Raw genomic sequence first — 20,695 nt, 5'->3', positions numbered from 1 at the left:
CTGACTACCTTATTTGATGTGAGGAGGTTAGTACTACCTTATACGTTTTTGTGTGAATAGGTAGGAAACATGTGAGATCACTGCCTTCAGTCCTTTCAAACAAAGACATTTAAAAAGCCCTGTAGGAATTGAATTGGCAGGAAATAGCAACACTACTAGTGTACTTTAGCTTGCCTGTCTGGGGTGGGTGATGGGGTGGAAGTTTCTCTGCCCCTCCCTCCCTCAGCAAGGAGTAGGCTGCGTGAGAAGTATTGTTAGGTTGCTCTATGGTTGAGCGCTGTTTAAGTCCTTAATTATGCTGGGACTTGCCTCAAGTGGAATAATAGCTGAGTGTTTCAGAGATAAGAAGTACTTCACAAAATCATGTGACACCACTAACTGGCAGCAAATATGTTTAGTGAACAGCAGTGGAAAGAAAGACAGTGAGCTTGAGAGCACAAGGTGGAGGCCTGTGTAATATGTTAAGTGCCCATACTGTTTTCTCAAGCCCCATTCTCTGAACAGCTGCAACAATCACAGTTCAGTTTCTGCAGATTCTTGGGTACGCTAACAGGCAGCCAGTTCTGCCTGAATCCTGCAAGGCTGTAAATAATAGTCGAGGAGCAGAGGGTGAGTCACAGCCAGGGAATCAAACTACTTTGCTCCTACGAGGAATTTGTTGCAGACAGAACAGCAAACTTAGCATGAGTAGCTATAATACTGGACATGGAACCAGCTGCAGAACAAGCCAGTATTTTAGGTGCATTTCTTCTAGAAAATCTGGAGGTAGAAGAATATGCTGTTAATAAAGGAGATAAGGGATTTTATCTGTTTATGTACAAGTTAGCAATTTCGGAATCCCCTATTCATCTCCTTCATGAAGGGTATGGTAGGGAGACTGCTGAATGCTTTATGTATTTATTGTCTAGAAATAGATGAGGTATAGAAGCTAAAGGCAGTTTCAGATGCACTGGCTCAAGTGTTTTCTGACAAGATGTTTCAAGACAATCTAAGACTATCTGTATTTGTAATTATAGATACTGGAATCCCTGAAAGCCTTCCATTTTAACAAATTATCAAAAAGGAATTGTTTTCCTAATCTCAGTATAGTGATTCTGCCTAAAATCTTTATATGTCTTATCAGTGCAGTGTGTCATGACAGCTTACACTTGGGAGCCAAAACTGAGCTCATTATGAGTTCCTCTTCATCTCTTTAGTTACTGATAGTACCTTCTTTTTAAAAGATCTGAGACAATCTAATCTTTTCTTTCAAAACACAGTAAAACTGATCTCAGTTCTGTCTCTGGACTACAAAGGTAAACCTAACACAGCCAAGTTTCTTGTCCTGGGATGTTTATGTTTGGATACTTGAAGCCATTCCTGATGGGAATGAACTCTGCTCACATGTCTCAGTAGGGAAAAATAAATTAATATGGAAGATGAAGACTATAAGATAGATAATTAACACACAGTTAAATCAAGATATCAGTTGCTAGCTGTGTGTTTTGATTACTTGAGGTGGGCCTCCAGAAGCCTGAAATGGAATCAGTGTACCTACTGCTGTAGTTGAAACCTGGTTAAATTGCAGAAGTTCCTGTAATAGCGGTGCATTCTTCAAATGCTCAAACTTAGTGATTACTCAGTGCCAGTTTGCATGTGTTTGGTTGAACTATGGTTCTTTGGACTAGTTTTCCTTTCCCTCTTTTTTTCTTTCTTTAAACTTTTTTCTTTTCCTCCTGCCTGTGGTGCTGAGGTTGTGACTTCCTAGAGTCCCAGCTAAAGTTTTCAAAGCAAAGGAAGAGAATATCTTCCTCCCTGAAGACTAATGTACAAGGCATTATACTTCTGAAGTGGTCTAATCTTAGTGTATCTTATGCTGGTTAAACTAGAATGACTGATTTGAATGTCTGATTTGAATGCTAAACATAATCAGGTAAGTCTTAAATTGTAAGAACCAAATACAGTGGTCAAAATGTAGCTCTGTTGTAGCTAAATTATGCTGGCTGTACTTTTCTAGGAGATAGTCTTCATGTACAACCCACATCAGCTTGGGTATGGTGGGAAAGCAATATATATAGGTTTTCTTTCTTTAACTGTTTTTGACACAGATTTTTGATTACAAACTCTTTGCAGAGGAGAATCCTGATTCCTGAATTGGGTGAAAATGGCTGTCATTGCTAGCCTAACTATAAGCAGATTGTCCGGATGGACTGGTTCACAAGAATGAAATATAAAGCACAATTTTAAAACTGATATTAATCTTGAAGTCTATGGTGTCTAGACAGAGCAAAAGCAGATGTAGTGGTAGAGCTGAAAAAGTTCATCAGCTTCAAAAGTGCATCAGCTTAAAAAGTTATCTTCCATCCAGAGTGGTTCTTTGTAGTCTGTAATCCGAGTGTAACGGGTGGACTGTATAACTAGCAAGTCTGGAGATAGTCTGGGCTTACATGTCAAACTTAGCTGTAGAGATGAACTGATGGACTCGAAATAGTAAGATGTAAAAGTGAATGTATCATCAGGCCTTTGTCACTTACAGAAACATACTCAGGAAAGTCAGCTGTGATAGATGACCAGGTATGCTCACAATTCAGAAAAGATCCAGTCATTTGCTGTGTCAAGCCCCTGGTTTGTTTTTGCTCAGTGTTCTCACTAAGGCTGTCAGCCTTTTACAGGAGGACCCTGTTCAAAAGCTCTAAATTGTTCATAGAGGGTGTGTAGGGAGTAAGTAGAATTCTGTAAGTTTTCTGTTTCCCGAGACTGGGCAGCCTTGCTTCAGCTCTGGGTGGGGATGGGGGTGGGGGGGTGTGTGTGCTTCTGTTATAAATAGCATGCAGCTCTTCTGTCATCTCTTCAGAACTGGATCTTGAACATGGATATCAGTAGGGAGAACAATCTAAGCTATGCTACAAGTATTTAGTGTGAGTACTGTTTGACTTCCCTGGTGTGACTCTCAGCTGAAGCCACTCAGTAGAATGGCTAACTTTAAGCCAGACCAGCTTAAGGATAATTTTGAACACAGCTTGCATCCCATCTGATGCATGGTTCCTGTTCACAAACACAATGTTTCAGTTCCTGTTGAGACTGGAATTTGATTGCTTCGTTTGTTTCCAAATAACAGAAGCAAGTTTTTAGTCTTTTGAATCTTGTGCTGTTTGCTTATCTCTGACAGCCTCTACCTGAAAAATTCGTGGTGAAGGGTGTTGTTGATCGCTTTTCGGAAGAGTTTGTGGAGACAAGGAGGAAAGCATTAGACAAGTTCTTGAAGAGAATAACTGATCACCCAGTGCTGTCTTTTAATGAGCACTTCAACGTCTTTCTCACAGCTAAGGTAAGCCAGTAACTTTCAAATACAGTTGTTGACCTTTGCAGTTCCTTCTGAAATGAGGGTAAAAAGGCATTAACAAAACTACATGTACAGATCAGGGTTTCCTCTTCCTTCAGAGGGGTGTTGGGCACTCCGACTATTGTGTGTGACAGACCCTTGTGTGTGACAACAGTATGGGTTCCCTGTGCTTGAAGGGAAGAGGAATCCTCTCTGCAGACTGATAAATTGAATTCTCCAGACCTGCTTGTTTTGTAGCATGTAATCCTATTATGCAAGAGAGAATAAAAATCCAGAAAACTGTAGACTTTAAAATCCTCTTTTGGGGAGGAGGGAAAGGGGAGAGGAAGAAAAGTCTCCGTTGCACAAAAGCTTGTGGATTTCTTGACTTTTTATCTTGTCTCTTCTTTTTATACTGCTTGCACTTGGTGCCCTCAAAACTAAGCATGGAGCCTCATTCTTATTTGTTCTCAGCCAACAATTTCATGCTTCCCTTCTGCATGACTCATGCAGCAATAGTGCAATTTTCTTAGGCTTTCTTTAGAACTGCATTTCAAATAAGACTAGGAGGACTTGCAGCTATGCTTGGGTTTTACCAGATAGGTGAGAAGTGCTGTAAAAGTATGCCTTTCCAAAGTCACATTACTCTAGCTCACTTAAATGTGATGTTTGAGCTCACTTCAGGTTCATGCTTTGCTTGCTGTTAATAATCAATTTCCAATGTTTTTATTTCCCCTCCATGGTGAAATTAACTACTGAAACAAGCCAGAAATGCAGAATTTGTTTAGCACATTAAATGTCATATAGCTCTGTTCCTCTTTTGATCTGTCCAAGCATGATGCAGCTTCCTGAGCTGCTTTGTTTCTGCCATCCCTGTGAAATGAATCCTCTGCTTTAGGAAGAGTTTGCCTTGAGATTACAGAGCATCCTGGGAGGTGAGGTGAAAGGACGCCTGTTCTGCTGACTGTCTCTAATGTTTAAACCTGTGCTAGTGGAGCAGTGAGGTGTTGGTTTCAGTGTGCTAGGACTTCAGATTTTAGTTACCACAGGAAGTTGTAAGATCACCTTCTGGTTGAAGAGGAGAGACCAACGTTTCTTCATATTCCCTCTTTGGACCTTTAACATACCAGAATGCTTGAGAGAGTGAGTGAACAATTTTGAATTCAAGGATCTTTTCTAATGCCTGCTTGCAGCTCATGCTGAGGACACGTGGATAGAAAAAATCAAATTGCATTTAAATGCAAACATAATTGAAAATTATAGTAGCTGCTAAGATGTCAGTCTTAATCAGACTTACTGACTTACATTAAGTACTGGAAAGGAATACCATAGTACATGTTTTGAAGATGGCTATAGTTTATTTGTTTGTTGGGGTTTTTCTTTTAAGAACACTTAAACTTTTAGTCTCGTCTGCAATAATATGTCTGAATTCTTGATCTCTGCAACCTACTTGGTTTGAACAGATCTCTTCCTCAGACTCTATAGCTCCTGAGCCTGTTTTGAGATGTTGAATACTGACCTCTGCTGGAAGAAGTAAAATGAAACATTGTCAGCATTTTGATTAACTAAAACAATTTTTTTCTGGTATACTGTTAAGGTGAAATTCCATGAAAATTGTAGACAAGTAGTCTTGTTAGCTAGATAATCTGAAAGTTGGTTTATGTGAATGTGTAAAGGAGTATGAAGGAGGTTTACACTTTCTGTGCAGCAACATGGATGCATCTGACCCAGCCTGAGCTACAGTCTCTCTTGCAGAGAAGCTTTGCTGGTGTCCTCACTTGCTGCATTTTTTCTGCATGAAGTCTTTACCTGCCTCTTGTTCGACCACAGAACTGGAGTGAGGAGGCTGCTTACCAAATGGATGTGCAATGTGTAGCTCTGTCATTAGAGACAGTTGGTGCATCTGTTTAATACTGGTATTGTAGCCATGACTTAGAAGTATGTGTAGGTGAATGATGTGAACTGTTTTGGTGGAACCAGAGCCGTTAATAAGCCTGCTTCCCTGGTGAGAGTACAGGAAAATGCGCAAGTATGGCCACATGAAAAGTTGGACTACTTGTTTATTTCTAATGTACTTCATACTGTTCTCCTGGACAATTTACCTCCATGGATCCTTGAAGCTGTGCTCATCTGTACAGCTTGTCGAAAGCCTTTGTTCAAGGCTGCGTGTCACATGTAATCTATTGCTTTTACAAGATTTGATGTTGACTGGAAAGTATCCTTCACTGTATTAATATTTAAACATATAAGTGAGTATTCCTAAACATATTCTTTTTTGTTTCAGTTTTTTATTTTTTTTTTTTTTTAATTCCTAGGATCTTAATGCCTACAAAAAACAAGGAATGGCTTTGCTGTCAAAGATGGGGGAATCTGTCAAATATGTTACAGGAGGCTACAAATTAAGAAGTCGGCCACTGGAGTTTGCAGCCATTGGGGATTATCTGGACACATTCTCTCTAAAGCTTGGTACCATTGATAGAATAGCACAACGGATTATCAAGGAACAGTTGGGTAAGGACGCAAGGTGTTCCATCGTAATACTTCAGTCTGAATGTTCTGTGTCTTATTCTAGTTGATAAAATGATCATGATAATTTGTGTTGATGATTCTGGCCTGTAATAAGTCACAAACAGGGCAAAATTGAATTCCTGTTCCAGATTTAAAAAAGGACCAAAACCTAACACAGTATCTGATATTAGCTCAATTCTCCAAATATTTTTTAAAGTTGAACTTTTTATACCAACCTACTGTCTTATGGGAGTAATTTTTTGAAAGATTTTTGGAAGGTGGTATAACCTGTAGATTCCACCTGGAGGAGTACAAATGGAATTCCTAGATGAAGACAAGCTTTGCAAGTCTGTCTTAGTAGAGTTAGGTTTTACATATGTTTAAAAAACTGACGTTGGCTACTGCACAGGTACAAGAGTCTTTGTATTGGAAGTCTGAAGGAATGGTAAGGTAAGAAAGAGACAACTTGAACCTTTCACCTGTGCAGCCACAGAGCTCTATTAAGTCTATTAGAAGCTAATGTAACACAAGCTTTGACTGCCTGTGGGGATTAATGTTACTCAAAATTGGTGCATAATTTCACCTATTTTGTGTTTGCTCATCTTTGTGCCTTGCTCTTACTCTGTTAATCTATTTTTTCATCTGCCTCTTGTAGAATACTTGGTGGAACTACGAGAATATGGACCTGTTTATTCAACCTGGGGAGGGCTGGAGGTTGAGCTATCAGAGCCACTGGAAGGAGTGTCTGCCTGTATTGGGAATTGCTGCACAGCTCTTGAAGAACTCAGTGAGGACATGACAGAAGACTTCCTGCCTGTGCTTAGAGAATATATATTGTATGCTGAGTCCATGAAGGTAAAGAGAGCTCTGTGGCAGAAGGCACTGTCGTGTTTGCCTGGAATTTGTGAGTTCATTCTTTTTGATCAGTGAGAAATGGTGGTCATGGGAAAAGTGGGGAAGTAAATAATAGATTAAGTAGCAGGATATTTTCATAGTTGAAACAAAGCTAGGTATGTTTAATGGCATGAATAGCATTATCTGTCTGCTCTGCTCTTTGGTCAAGCTAGGGTCAGTATTGTAGGGTGTACACAACAAGTACACTCTACAATAACCAATGAGTTGCCCCTTCATTGGTTTGGCAGGTGGTACTCTATAGGAGACATCCTGTGGCTGCCTAGAATCTTTCTTTGAATTGAAGCCAGTTGTGCTTCAGCTCTTCACTACTTCGCTACAGGGTCACTGTGGGGTCCAGCAGGAATTACAGCATCAGCAGTTTCTGACATTCGTTTGTAGCAGAGGTGGGTGTCTTGTTTTAGAACCGTGTGTCCAAATGACAGACATTGCTTCCTCAGTCATCCCCATACCCTAGGCATGATATATCTGTTTTTAAGTTCTGCATACCAAGTAACTGCTTAAAGATGGTATTCTGTGACTCATAATTTTTTAAGAACTTGATGTTTTACTGCTTATGCAAGCATAATAAAAGCTACTTTAATGTGGGTTTTATTCTCTTGAAGTTATGGAACATTAGTAATCAATCACATCTAATGGGGAGAAGAATTACTGAGTTAACTTACTAAAAAATTATATCAAGGACTTGAGTTTGTCCATCAGAGCTTTTCGCAACTTGCCCGTGGCACAGTATGTGTGCCACACACACACACACACACACACACACACACACACACACACATATATATATATATATATATATATATATATATATATATATATATATATATCTATCTCAGTCCCACTATGGAGATGGAGTAGTAGCAGACTAGTTCCTTCTGAAGACTTTCCACTAAGAACAACTGTTACAAGGCTGTGATATGCACTCCTTTACAGATCTAATAGCCCACTGTAAACTTACAGTCTGAAGATAGTAGTCCTTCTGTGTCTTAATCTTAATCTCATCCTATGCTTCTCAAACTGGGAATTTAAACACTTTCTTGTAGATGTCTTTTCCCAGCTTCAGGAGTTGTACATCTGTGCGGTTAAAGTATTCTTGCAGGTGGCTTTGCACTAATTCCCTGAGTATATTCTCTGCTTTTGTCACCATGGATTTGACCCCAGCATGAATGAGTTGTATTTTCTTTATGGGTCTATTAACACTAAAGTATTGCTTGAACAGAGTGAGCTGTAGGAAGTAGAGGTGGATGGAGTGTGCTTACAAATAAACAGCATGTGAGGCTAGTGATTGAATACTTTACCTCAGAACAACTGGCTTTTGATGCTAAAAATGCCTACCAAAGATGGCGTCTGTAGGGGCAAGCTGAATTGTGAGAGGTGCTCTTCAAAAATAGCAAAGGGGAATTTTTTTTTAAGATGAAAGCCATGGTTTCTTCAGCTGAAGACGTCCTATAGGCAGATAATCACCACTCACCACAGACAGAGCGGCATTACAGACTTGCACCTAGGCTTCCTTTTGGCCTTTTAGAGCCCTTCTAGAATGGCATTGTCTCCCAAGCCAACAGTTACTTTACTGTCTAAAGTACTTGTTCAGCTAAAGAAACCCTTGCTTTTTAGCTTGAACCTTACAAACTGTTGAATTGACTTTCTAGTGCTCTAAAGAATTATGCTGTTTAGTGTCTGGCTTGGACATCTTATTAGCTTTACTCAGTCTAAAAATTTGGAAATTAAGAACAAAAATTATTGTTAGCCAAGACAGATCGTTTGTATTTTCCTTCCCTCTCAAATAGCAAAACTGAACTCTCTCAGGTTCTACAAAGTGCAGTTTTCTTCTGATAGAAAACATCAGCCTGTTTCTGAAGTGAGCAGCTACTGAACTGTCCTTGCAGAATCCATTTTGTTAAGTAAGTAACCGAGGTTAGTGAGAAGTACACCCTTGGAGTGCAGGAGACTTTCTGTTGAAAGGGTCATCCTCTTCACTAGCAGTGCATTCCTCTTCATCAGCTGCTGTGAGGACTCCTTGGAGATGAAAGTCTGTTTTCATTCTTTCAGAGCATATCTTTTGCACAGGGTACTTGATAGATGGTACTCTTCAGGTTCTAGGAGTTCAGTACAGCCTTGATTAGCTCTCTTTGTTGCACACTGTACCCCTGGTGTAGGTATGGGAACATGATCTATAGAGCAGTCTATAGCTGATTGTCCCTTGAGTAAGAACTGCCCGATTATTGTCACTGTTCATAGATGAAAAGGCCTTGATGTCTTCAGGAGCACTGTTGTACCTAAGGGGAAGAGCCTGAGGGAACTGCACATATGGAGTCAAAGCCCAGTAGTTCTGTTTGAATAGAATATTAGCTCTTTTGAGGGAAGCCTAGCCTCTGAATTTGTTTGAAAGATTTGCAGAACAGGTCAGAAGCTGGTGTTGTGTCCTTAAGTTAAAATGTGCCCTGGAAGTGTCTAGAAGAGACTCTTTCCAAATTGCCTTGCTCAGCGCTGGTTAAGCCACAGCTGTTTTCAGTTTTTATCCCTGCTGCACAGAAAAAGATCTGGATAAGCTGAAGAGAGTCTGGAAGAGGACCACAAAGATGGTCAAGGGACTGAGAAATCTGCTATATGAGGAAAGGCTGGGTGTGTTCAACCTTGAGGAAGAAGGCTTAGGGAAAATCTTATCACCATCTACCAGTATTTAAGGATTGAGTACAAATATGATTAAAGCTCCCTTTTCACAAGGAGACACATGGAAAAACAGGGACAATCAGTGCAAATTACTCTTGGGGACATTTTCATTGAACACAAGAGGAGAATTTTCACAATGAGAACAATCATCCTTTGGAATAATGTCTCCAAGGAGGTGGTGGATTTCCCAATACTGGACACTGGATTTAAGATCCAGCTGGACAGGGTGCTGATCCATCTTCTCTAGACTGTGCTTTTGCCAAGAAGGGTAGGAAGAGATCTCAAGGGAGATAATCCTTGAGATCTCTTCCAGCCTGGTATTCTATGGTTTCTATTACATGGCAAGGTGATGTCTCAGTTCCTGGTGCAGTGAGGCCTTTGTCAGCAAGCATGGTACCACATTTGCTGAGGTACACTGGTGTTGCCCTGGAAGGTTATGTGCAGAGGACAAAATCTCCTATATGTGATTCAGTGCAGATACTAGGATGTTATATGACTTCTGTTTGCTCAACATTGCTAGAAAGGTTTATCATGTGATGTGATCCCCTCAGGGTGTTCTTAGACATGACTTTTAACGCATGTTTAAAGCAAGCACCATGCCACTGGGTAACTGTGTCTTTAAGGGCGTGAAGTAACTAGAGATCCTCTTGTGATGTTTAGTCACAGTAGAAAGCTGTGTGGTGTGCAAACAGGAATGAAATTGAAATTTGAGATAGGAGGCTGATGGCTAGCTCCTGAAGCTCTGTGTGGGCCAAGGTGGAACGTTTCAACTAAATAGAAAATGGTGAAGGACCTGCTGAAACTAGGCTAAGTCTTCATACAGAGACACATCTGGTTTAGTTCTGACCTGAAACAACTGAAGTGTGTTGGTTGAGGTTTTTCAGTTTTGAGTTTGGTTTCTTCCAACTTCTTTTTTTAAAAAAACTTTTTTTCTCTCCAAGTGAGAACTTAACTAATATTGCATGGTCTGTGGTAATTTTGAGGCGAGCTTTTCATAATTACTGCTAAAGCATCAAGGCATAGATGTAGAACAGAGGAGATTGCTTGGAGCTGCCAGAGGAAAATATGGGACATTTCGTTATCTACAGGTCAGCCATTACTGGATACTTAAAACTCTATTCACAAGCTCACTGTTAGTGGTCCCCAGTAGGTGGACTTGAGTGCTTAAGGGAAATTAAGAATCCAGTCTTTGAATCCAATTTGCCAATAACTGTTAATCATTGGCTTCTCCTGGTATATATTCAGCTTCCCACACTAACTCCAGGCTTCTAAAGGCAAAATGCAATTGCTGGAGGCGGTTGTTTTTCACAGAAGAAATTTCAGTTGTTTAAGGTTCAAGAGGCAATACAAAGTAGAAATCTCTCTTAAATCTCTCAGACTTTTGTTTCATTGGTAACTCAATCCCTTAAAGGCCATCCCATATAGTTGAATAGATTCCAAAAAGACGGGGCAGTGTTGTGGGATTTGAACCAAACAGATCCAGTGGTATGATTCTGCATCCTTTTTGGAACAAAAGGGAGAATTAAACTCTTGAAGGTGAATTTTTCAGGTTTGCCCTCTTTTTATTGACTAATCTAATAGTACCTTTGTGGATGGGATGCCATTCCCATTTATTGTGGATTGAACATCTCTACTTTAGAGCAACAGCATTGGTCGCCTTCTCTTGGCTTAAGAAGGAGGAAGGGGGTGATGATGATTAGTAGATAAAGGATTTGTATGTCCTTAGTTGCTCTTAATTAGATCTAGACTGTCTGTTAGAGGAGCTATTCCTTTAAAAACATATTTCTGTAGGCAGCAGTGCACGTCACTAGTCCTGTGTTGCTAGCCTTGTCTGGACCTGTTGCAATGACTAGTTACCACTTGGTGGCAGAAGGGAAGACTCAAAGCCAAGTTAGCTGCAAGAGGATTTCAAACTTACAGAGAGTGTTGGCTGACTTCCCTCTGAACATTTTTAATAATAACTTTGCATCAACAGAGTAATTTAAAAATACTAGTTGTTTCTTTGTGAAATCTGAAGTGGTAAGTTGCCTGCTCTTGCAGACACAAAACTGTTTATTTTTCAGTATGTCATTCTTAGGAAGACTAATTCCTCTGGTGGTTTTCAAACTCTAAGACTGTAGTATAATCTTAGTGAAGTTCTTTGTGGATATAGTACAAGGTAAAGGTAGCATATTTGGCTCTCTATTTTGAAAATACTCTGTCAAGAAAACATTTAATGCTTGAGAAGTTCTCTCAGGCAGTCCAGTGCTTTTCATGTAAATTGTCCTTTTCATAATTTCCTTTTTTTTTTAATGAAACCAACAAATACCCCCCCCACCCCCAAGACTGATCTAAAATAAAGGCTTACTTTTGCTCTAACTAAAGAATGTTACAGCTTGCTTTAAAGGATTCTGAAAAGTCTTTGCAAGTGAAAAGGGATCTGTAATACCTTCTGTGGCGGTCTTCCTGTCTCTTAGCCAATGCTGTTGTCTGCCTGCTGCTTGAGGATATCAGAAATTTTACATTAGTCTTTTTCAGCTTTGATGCTTTTGTTTGTATCCTTTTCATGGTAGTAATAGGTCAACTGATGAATTAAATTTACTTGGTCCAGATTATATTAGTGGTTTAATGATTGCTTCTATATTGCATGCATCCAGCTTGTCCAAATGTTGAATTCTATCTGCCCCTGCCAGCTGATGGAGAGCAGGTACTGTTCATTATTAAAAGGTATTCCCTAAATGTTGTAAAATAGGACAGAGTATATCTGGAAGTCTGACTTTGGGCTTACTTGGCACTGAAGATGTATCACTTTAGATTTTCTTGTGGACTGGGGGAATAAACAAGAGGATCACTTTACAGCTGTCTTTTCTCTTGCCCATAGAATGTTTTGAAGAAGAGGGACCAAGTTCAAGCGGAATATGAAGCAAAACTGGAAGCAGTAGCCTTGAAAAGGGAAGACCGTCCAAAGGTTAGCACTTAAAATTGCTCTACAAAAACAGTTTGCACTTAACACTACTTCCTGAAAAGAATGGAGAAGCAGAACTTGGTTTTTTCCTGGATCTGGGAGCTTCTTTGCAGAATGAGCAGTTTCTGGCAGAACAGAAATTTGGTTTTGGCAAGCTGGTGTGAAATAAAGACCTAAGTATAAATATATCTAACTTGTCTAACAACTTCTGAACTACTGATCTCTCACAGTTCAGAGTAGGATGACTCTGTAACAGTTCAACAACAGCCAGCAGTCCATTGGACTGTTCAGTGACAGGTTAACAAAGCAGTGGTAGAACACTCTCTGGTGACTCAGCAGTTAAAGTCCTAGCCCTGGCACTGGGGGATTGTATTGTTGCAGAACACTGTTTTTGGCTGTGGAAAACTCCTTATTTTGCCCTTTCTGCTAGGGAGCTCTACCTGTGTGATGCTGAATAGAGATGGCACGTGTCACTAGCTGGGCACCATGCAAAAGCAAAGCATGCTTATGCTGCCACCCGCTTCTGCATGCAACAGAGTGCAAGAGCCTTTTCTTAAATCACTGCAGCTTTTACTGATGGTGACAACAGGGTTTGTTCCCTTCCTCTGCTTGGAGGTTTTTGGTTTCCCTTATTTTTGTGTTAATAATTAATGGATGATTTTCCAGTATTATGACTACTATACAATAACATTCACTCTATAGTAGGTTCACATAATATTTTGAATCTAAGAAGCTGAAGAGGATAAGAGCATAGAAATGCTAAAGTGTTTTTCTGATTTTTGTCTGTAATGAACTACAAATAGTGGTGTACTAGGTGTTTTGTGATGCTCTTGTATTTGTGTCTGCTACCTGTCCCTCTGCTGGCTGGTGTGGTACACACTCTACTTTCTCAGTGTAGCTTTTGATGCAGTGCTAGAAGTTGTATCTAGGGTGGAGGGAATGAAATCTAGCCTATCCAGCAAGCCAGTTCTTAGGCATTTCAAAGTACCAAGATCTTGATACAGTAGAATTGATGAATTTTGCTAATCTTGCACATGTTAAAAATCCTTTGGATCTCATATCTCAGTGGAATTATTTTGAATAACTTTTGAAATACTTTTTTGAATACTTAAATCTCCTCTCCAGAGTATCAGAATATTTTTTGGCAACTCTTGTACCTTTTTGTAACATAAGTAGTTTTTGTCATTTACAAGATGACGTTGAACAAACTGTGTAGAGCTCCTTGCATGTTCACAAAATACGATCTCTGGGATTTTCAGAACCTTTGCAGCTGGAGGATGTGTCACTACCTGCAAAAGCTGATAGCTCAGAACTGTGCCTAGAAGCATATTTTAATTCAGCAGGGTCTCCTGGCTATGACTTGCTGGAAATTAAAAGCAGGCAGAGGGTCATGTTGTGGAATGGCGTTTGTCTTCCTTGGAGTATTTGCTGATTTGGTAGAAATGATGTAAAAACATTCTAAATGAAACCTTAAGAGAACAAAGGCCTGTGTTTAGATCTTGAAAGACAAGCCTACCACTACTTAAAAATCTCTCACTGGAGGGCATTCTGGGCCTCCTGTGCACATGCCCAGCCTGGCATCACAGAGCTCACCATGCCATTAGATTGTTCTGGCAGTGAGATCAGCCTAGAGCTCAGTGACCTATGAATGCAGAAGGCTTGTAGTGCTATTGTGGCTCTCTGTCAGCAGGTACTGCTCAGAATGCTGAAGCTTACACCAAAAGCCACCGCAGTGCCTTACACTACAGTGTAAGCAGTAGCATCATGGTGTTCGTGTGGAGTCTCCAGCCTTTCAGTTTCTAACATGTGCAGTGGTGAAATGCCTCTCACCCATTTCTGACCCATGCTGGAGCTGATTTTGCAGTAATCTAACCAGCACCCTGAAGGATGGATGTGGTTTTGTTTTGGTGAGATGAAGTTTCCCTCTGATGATGTCTTTATTCTGTCTGCCTCAAGCCTTTGAAATGTGGTGATCGATGGGAACAGTAAATATGGCAGTGCAGAACTTGAAGTAGAAGGTGAGGGGGAAAAAAGCCTAGTAACATGTAACTGTTTCCCAAGAGCTAGGAAGGTAGAAATATCTTATGCAAAGATTAATTGTCTAATTAATGCTGGATTTGTTCTACTTTTGGACCATTTGTTACTTGGTAATGATGATATAGGGGATTTTTAAAGTGGACACGCTATTTATAATTGACCACACCAAATTACAGATATTAGGCAAGCTTAGATTTTAAGAGAAAGAATCATCATGAAGAGGATTAGATGCAAATGCAGAACATTGTATCATATATGTACAACTTTATGATCAGTTCTTGCCTGTGTATACCTCTCTCATCAGTTGAAATTGGCTACTAAAGTTGTCGTGGGCCCTTTAAGAGTGTGTTGGAGGTTGAACCAGTTGTCACTTTGGTTTTGTGGCTTGAGGGGTTTTTGAGCTACTAAGTAGCTGAGAGCAGGTATCAGTAAAGAAGTAGCATTTCCCCTGAGTCCAGTCTACTGTCTTCCTGGTTCATAGTTGTTAGCTAATATTTAGTGTCTCTATTGGTAAAAACAGATTAAAACAACAGCTTTGATGCTTCAACTTAGGTCCACGTTTGATGATAAACATATAATATCTCTTTGCATTAGAGTTTGCACTGATATAAAGTGCCTAAAAGCTGTTAATTAACTTAAAATTTTGTCATAACTACTGAGTTGCAATTTCTGTACTAGGAAGCTGCAGTTTGTAAGGTAAGGCATTTGCATGCCCAGGTAGGACTGCTGCATTTACAGACACAGCTTTCATGATGTCTCTGGAGACTTAGTTGGCGTTTGTTGTTGTTGTTCCTTAATGAGAGCACATGTGACACATCTGCTGACCACTGGGTTATCCCTGTAGCTCTAAACTCATACAGGCCTCTCAGCCTGACCAGCCAGAGAACTTGCTGTCAGAAAGAACAGATTTTTTGCATATCTTCATTGTGGTTTCAGATCCTGGCAGAAGAAGCAGGGAACTGGTGAGTGCTTAGAAGCTAAATTAGTTGGATTGGGAAATCTTATGTGGTTTTGCTTCCAGACTTTGTAAATATTTCTCTTTATAGCCTAACATTTCCCATTAAGATAGCAGAGTACATGTGATGCAAGGCATACATGCCTTGAGGGGAGCATCCCCTAAACCTTACAGTCACTGGCTTGGTTGTTCTTGTCTGCTGTCTGTGAGGAAACTTCATCTGGAGTTGTAGCAGAGTGAATTCTGTAGTCATAGGTATAGTGCTCAGACATGGCAGGGAGAAAAAGTATCTACTGAACCTCCAAGCTGCCTCTAGTGTAAATTCAGCTGTGTGAATAAAGGGCAACTCAAATCCCAAGAGTATGAAGAGCTTCTGCATGTCAAACAAGTTGGTTTATTGAAGAACAGATGAAAGACCTTCTTTGAGTAATGAAGTGATTAGCCCTGGTCCATGTCCTGGAGCAGAAGCAAAGTCAATGTGTTTCTGCCTAAATTGAGTACCTTACCAAAGTGCAAGATAGTAGCCCACCTCTGACTTCATGTAGGTATCCATGAAAAGCTTCTTATGTAGTCCATTCATCCTCTTCTTTCACACCCCTCAGAAAAGGAGTTTGCTGAAAGTATCAAGTATGAGAGGAGCCGCCACAAAGTCCTTCAAATGTTTCTCATCCTGTATTTTGCCTTTGTGCAAATCACAGCTTCCAGAGCAAAAGTTCACTTCTCGATTTGGTACCAGGATTCAGGAGTTTCCTCTTCTGAGCTCATGGGCTTAGTCTGCATGTCCTTATATGTCTGTATGTCTGTATGGATGATGCAGCAATGAGAAAGGAAAAAAGGGTGTTCGGCTTTCCTGCTTGAGGAAACACTAGTAAATTATTCCTGTTTTTGCGTGGTGGTATACATTAAATTAGTTAGAACATAAGCAAAGAACGCCAACTTAGTTGGTCTAAAGTGTATGTACCTTGGGTGAGTGACTGTCAAAAATTCATTTAAATCTCTACCTCAGCTTGCAGCATGCTATCCTTCAAGACGTTATTTGTTGCTTTTGCCTGGTTGCGTGTCTGTTGTTGAGCCTAAAAGTCCATGAGCCCATCCCATGCTGATGATCATGAGTGCTTTGCAGTTAAATTTTGTTCAGAAAGCCTGGAAGGTTAAAAGTGGAAGTTAGAAACTAAGGACTTCAAAATTTTATTCTTCAGCTGTCAATACTGAGCTGTCTTACCCACCTTTTTTGATAAACCTAAATGTTTGTTGTTACATTTACACTGGTGTAAATTGGGACATTCCTACTGCAGCTGTAAATGGGAAGCAGAAAAGTTTGCTGTGAAGCCAGGCTGCTTAGTTTGAGCACTAGGAAGTGAGCCTCAGTACCAGTACTTACACCAAATGGTTTTCCTGTGCCTTTAGCAGGTGCTTCCTCTACACCTCTATATCAGACATGGAGATGGACAAGCACAAGAACTCACCACCTCTAACAGCAACAAACAAATTAAGCAATCTCATATCTTCTCTAGTTCAGAACCATGGCTTTTCCCCTGCAACCATAACTCAGTTGATTCAGGATAACTGCTGGTTTGTGAACTTACCCTTTCTTCTGTAGTTCTGCTCAGTAAGGTTTGAGCTAATTCAGCAATCTAGCACTCCTACTGACAGTTTTAATCTTCATTTATTTTGCTGCAGGTACCCGCAGATGTTGAGAAATGTCAAGACCGAGTAGAATGTTTCAATGCTGACCTGAAAGCAGATATGGAGAGATGGCAGAACAACAAAAGACAAGACTTTAGGCAGCTACTCATGGGGATGGCAGATAAAAACATCCAGTATTACGAGAAGGTATGTGTCGCTGTTGGAGCACTGGCAGGAATAAGATTAGTTTATTTTCCTCTGAAATGGTGATAATTCTTCAGGAAATCTTCACACTGTCTTGAAGACAAGAATATTAGACATCTGAAGCTGCTCTTTGTCAGAGTTGGAAGTTGTGGTCAAGTGAACTCTGTAAGACTAGTGTTTTTTTGCAAGTCAGCACTCTAACAGCATTTTATCATGCATGCTTGTCTGTTTGCACTTTTGAATTGAAGAATTTACTGAGCAGCAGCAGTAGTGATGAAAAAAAACCCCAGAACTGCACATACTAGTAATACTACCGGAGTAGAAAAATACCTTGATTCTGCCTTTTCTGAACAAAACCACATGAGTTAATGCACGTCCACAGACTCATATATAGATTACATCTATATGTATGCTATGTATAAGTTATTCTAATTCCTGTCCCTTTGTGCATTGTTCTGTCCCTTGTTATATTAGTCCTGAAAACACCTAGCCTCTGCCCTTTTTCAGTTGGTGCTTTTATGCCTGAGGTTTAGTGGTTTTTTTTTTAATTAAAAGGACTTTGACATTTAACTGCATGTGCTTCCAATCTAATTTTCCTTTGTGCTGGAACAGTGCCGCCCAATGCAGTGATTGATACCATAGATCACAGAATGGTTTGGAAGGGACCTTAGAGGTCATGTAAGTTTCAGCCTATGTCTAGAGGCAGGAATGCCTTTCACTAGAGTAGGTGATTAGAGCCCCATCCAGTATCAACTAAAAACACTTCCAGAGATGGAGCATCCACAGCTTCTCAGGGCAAGGTGTTCCAGTGTTTTCTTATCCTAAAAGTAAAGAATTTCTTCCTAATTGTCTAATTGAAACCTGCCCTCTTCCAGTTTAAAGCACTTGTTCCTTGTCCTATCACCACAAGCCGTTGTAAAAAGTCCTCCTCCAGCTGTCTCATAAGCCCCCTTTTGGTGTATTAAATATTTACGAAATATTAAACACTGCTAGAACTACTAGGCTTATGCATTGCCTAGTAAACTATACTTCATCTTGTCTGTTCATGTTTACATATCTACTTTACAAGCTTCTTCCTGTGCTAGGTTACCTCTCCATGTAGTATTAGTTTACAGTACCTTTTCCCCTTCCAATCATAATTCATAACTGCTCACCCAGAACTTCCTTCACCCTGGTCTCTCAGTTCTAAGGCTGCTGTGGAGGGGGATATTAGAGACTTCACTGAACATCCAGTAGTGCCTCTGCAGTTGACAGTTAGATCTGTACATTAATTTTGCTTTTAGCAAAGAGGGTTTTTTGGTAAGAAAGTGTCCAGTCACTTCAGGGTCCACAACTCTATTCATCTGCAGTACAATCAGCAAGGTTAGGAGGATGTCTGTCAACAATGACTTGTGTATATAAGAGCTGCTGATAGGTTTGCCCATTTTCAGCATTTAATAATTTGGATTCTACAGTCTGCATTTGCCCAGTTTGACTTCTGGGCTCTATGTGGTTGGAAGACAGTAACAACACACAGTACAAGGACTGCAGTAAGTGTATGTGTCAGGGAAAACAACTCCCAAGCCTGGAGTGTCTTTCTAATAACCCAGAAGCTACACTTACACTTTACTATACCAGGCACTACCTGTTCATCCTGTAGTGGAGTAGAGTCCCAGAGCCATAATGGAATACACTGTGTCTCAGAATTAACTTCCCCAAATGCATGTTTTCTTTCAAATAAGTTTGCTGGAGGTAGTCTGTAATAGCTGCCATTGTGTCCAAATCAGCCTTCACCCACACTCCACAAAGATCTACATTCTACTCATAAGAGTTCATCTGCCTAGCTGTAAGCCGTGGTATTCTTCAGTTTAGAAAAATCTAGGTTAGTATTTGGAAATCCTGGATATTCTCATAAGTTTTAATGTCTTGGGCCAGCTGATGACTTTGGAAAACTTCAATTTATTGAATTTGTTTGGACGGTGCAGCTATTCTAACAATTCCTTGCTGTTTGACATTCTGGGGTTTTTTTTCCCTTTATGTAGTAATCTATAAAGGCCCACATAACTTTTCTTCAACTTGCATGCTGTTGGTCTGGAAGGGTTGGTCAGAAGTGACATGAACTGATGTAAATTAAATTTTGTAAATCTTTCTTTCTTCAGTGCCTTACGGCGTGGGAGTCAATTATACCACTATTGCAAGACAAGCCAGAGACCAAATAAGAAGTACCTTCATGGACAGTCTAGCACTTCTGTGCTCAGTACCACTAGTCATACTGGAACTGTATGGAGGACACTTTTTGTTAAGTTAACTGAAATGACAGCTGCACTTAGTTTTTCAGAGTATTTGTTCCAGCCTATTTGAATTTTTTTTCCTCAATTTTTGTGTTTAAACTGGGGTATGTTTCATCTTTTTGAGTTATCTTGAATGGTTCCTTCTTTATTCTATGGAGTGATTGGGGTTCACAGAGAAAGTGCATGGGGATCTTGATAAAATTTACCTCTCTAGTCTGGAAGGAACTGATGAGTGGAACACTAAAAAGATGAAAATAAAACTCTACTTCAAGGTGCCAAATGACATCTTTATTACCATTCTGTTTTGTTTGCTTGAAAAAAAAAAATATTTCTATGATACAGTACTCCCTAACCAATCCTTATGGGTTTTTTTGGGTTTTTGTTTTTTTTTTGTTTTTTTGTTTTTTTTTTTTAATGGACAAGGAGAGGCTGCGAAAGAATATTTTCTGTTTTGCTACCACCCATGTGCTCCGTCTGGATGAAACGATCTCTGTAGACTTTTCTGTCCAGGAGTCAGGCTGGTTCTAGACAGACCATACCAACACCAGCTTCAGGGAGCTGGTGATGGAAGCATGAACTGTGGTTTTTGTGAGTGTGGCATGCTGTTGGTTCATACTGAGTATCTTTGTTTACCTTGGTGATTATGAAGTAATGTCAATTGACTGAAGTGTACTTGTGACTGACTTGGGGATCAAAACCAGCCTAGCTGTGGGAATGAGTTGTACTGCTGCCTTTCAGGGGCTGTGGGAATGGGGGAGGAAGTATGGGTCTTTAATACACCGTGCTTTATATATGGGTTTTACTACAGCCACTTTAGGCTTGGTCACCTAAGATGCCTGCTGTAGTAAAAGTAGAACTCTTTTCTTTCCCCCCACTTTCTTTGCAGAAGCCAAAAGGTGTCAAATGCTTCCTTCCACTAAGCATCAAGTGTGTGAAACTTGCCTTAAATGGCTTGGTAGGGCATAGGTGGGTACCCTATTAGCTTCATACCTGTCTCTGCTGAACCACATGGCAAGTCTTTTAGGACTACTTTTGTTACAGATCTCTTTTCTTAGTAGTTTCTGTTGGCTTTTAGAATTGCAGCTGCTTCTGCAAGTCCCCTTTTTGTCCTTGCTCTTGCAGTCCAACCTCAAGTAAATGCCTGCTTGCTGTTAATGGCCTTAGGAATGCTGACGTGATTTAACCATCCTAGTGAGGGGGTTGGAACTCACATGAGTGTAATACTGGGATTTAGGGCAATAAATAACTCTGTGCTTACTGCTAAA

General features: G+C 40.1%; 1 protein-coding gene across 1 annotated transcript in view; it reads left to right on the top strand.

Moving 5' to 3' along the window:
* The window catches only part of SNX30 (sorting nexin family member 30), a 47,640-nt gene extending 26,945 nt beyond the window's left edge, over positions 1 to 20,695 (top strand). The window contains exons 4-9 of the mRNA XM_059873436.1: positions 3,149 to 3,307; positions 5,617 to 5,812; positions 6,465 to 6,664; positions 12,255 to 12,341; positions 17,011 to 17,163; positions 19,299 to 20,695. Of these exons, the coding sequence (XP_059729419.1) occupies positions 3,149 to 3,307; positions 5,617 to 5,812; positions 6,465 to 6,664; positions 12,255 to 12,341; positions 17,011 to 17,163; positions 19,299 to 19,358 (855 nt within the window). The 3' untranslated portion in view covers positions 19,359 to 20,695. The remainder of the gene's footprint in view (positions 1 to 3,148; positions 3,308 to 5,616; positions 5,813 to 6,464; positions 6,665 to 12,254; positions 12,342 to 17,010; positions 17,164 to 19,298) is intronic.

Source organism: Haemorhous mexicanus, chromosome Z (assembly GCF_027477595.1).
Source record: "Haemorhous mexicanus isolate bHaeMex1 chromosome Z, bHaeMex1.pri, whole genome shotgun sequence".
In the NCBI taxonomy this organism is placed as follows: Eukaryota; Metazoa; Chordata; class Aves; order Passeriformes; family Fringillidae; genus Haemorhous; species Haemorhous mexicanus.
The sequence above is the reverse complement of the archived record's forward strand: the minus strand, read 5'-3'. Positions and strand labels throughout refer to the sequence as shown.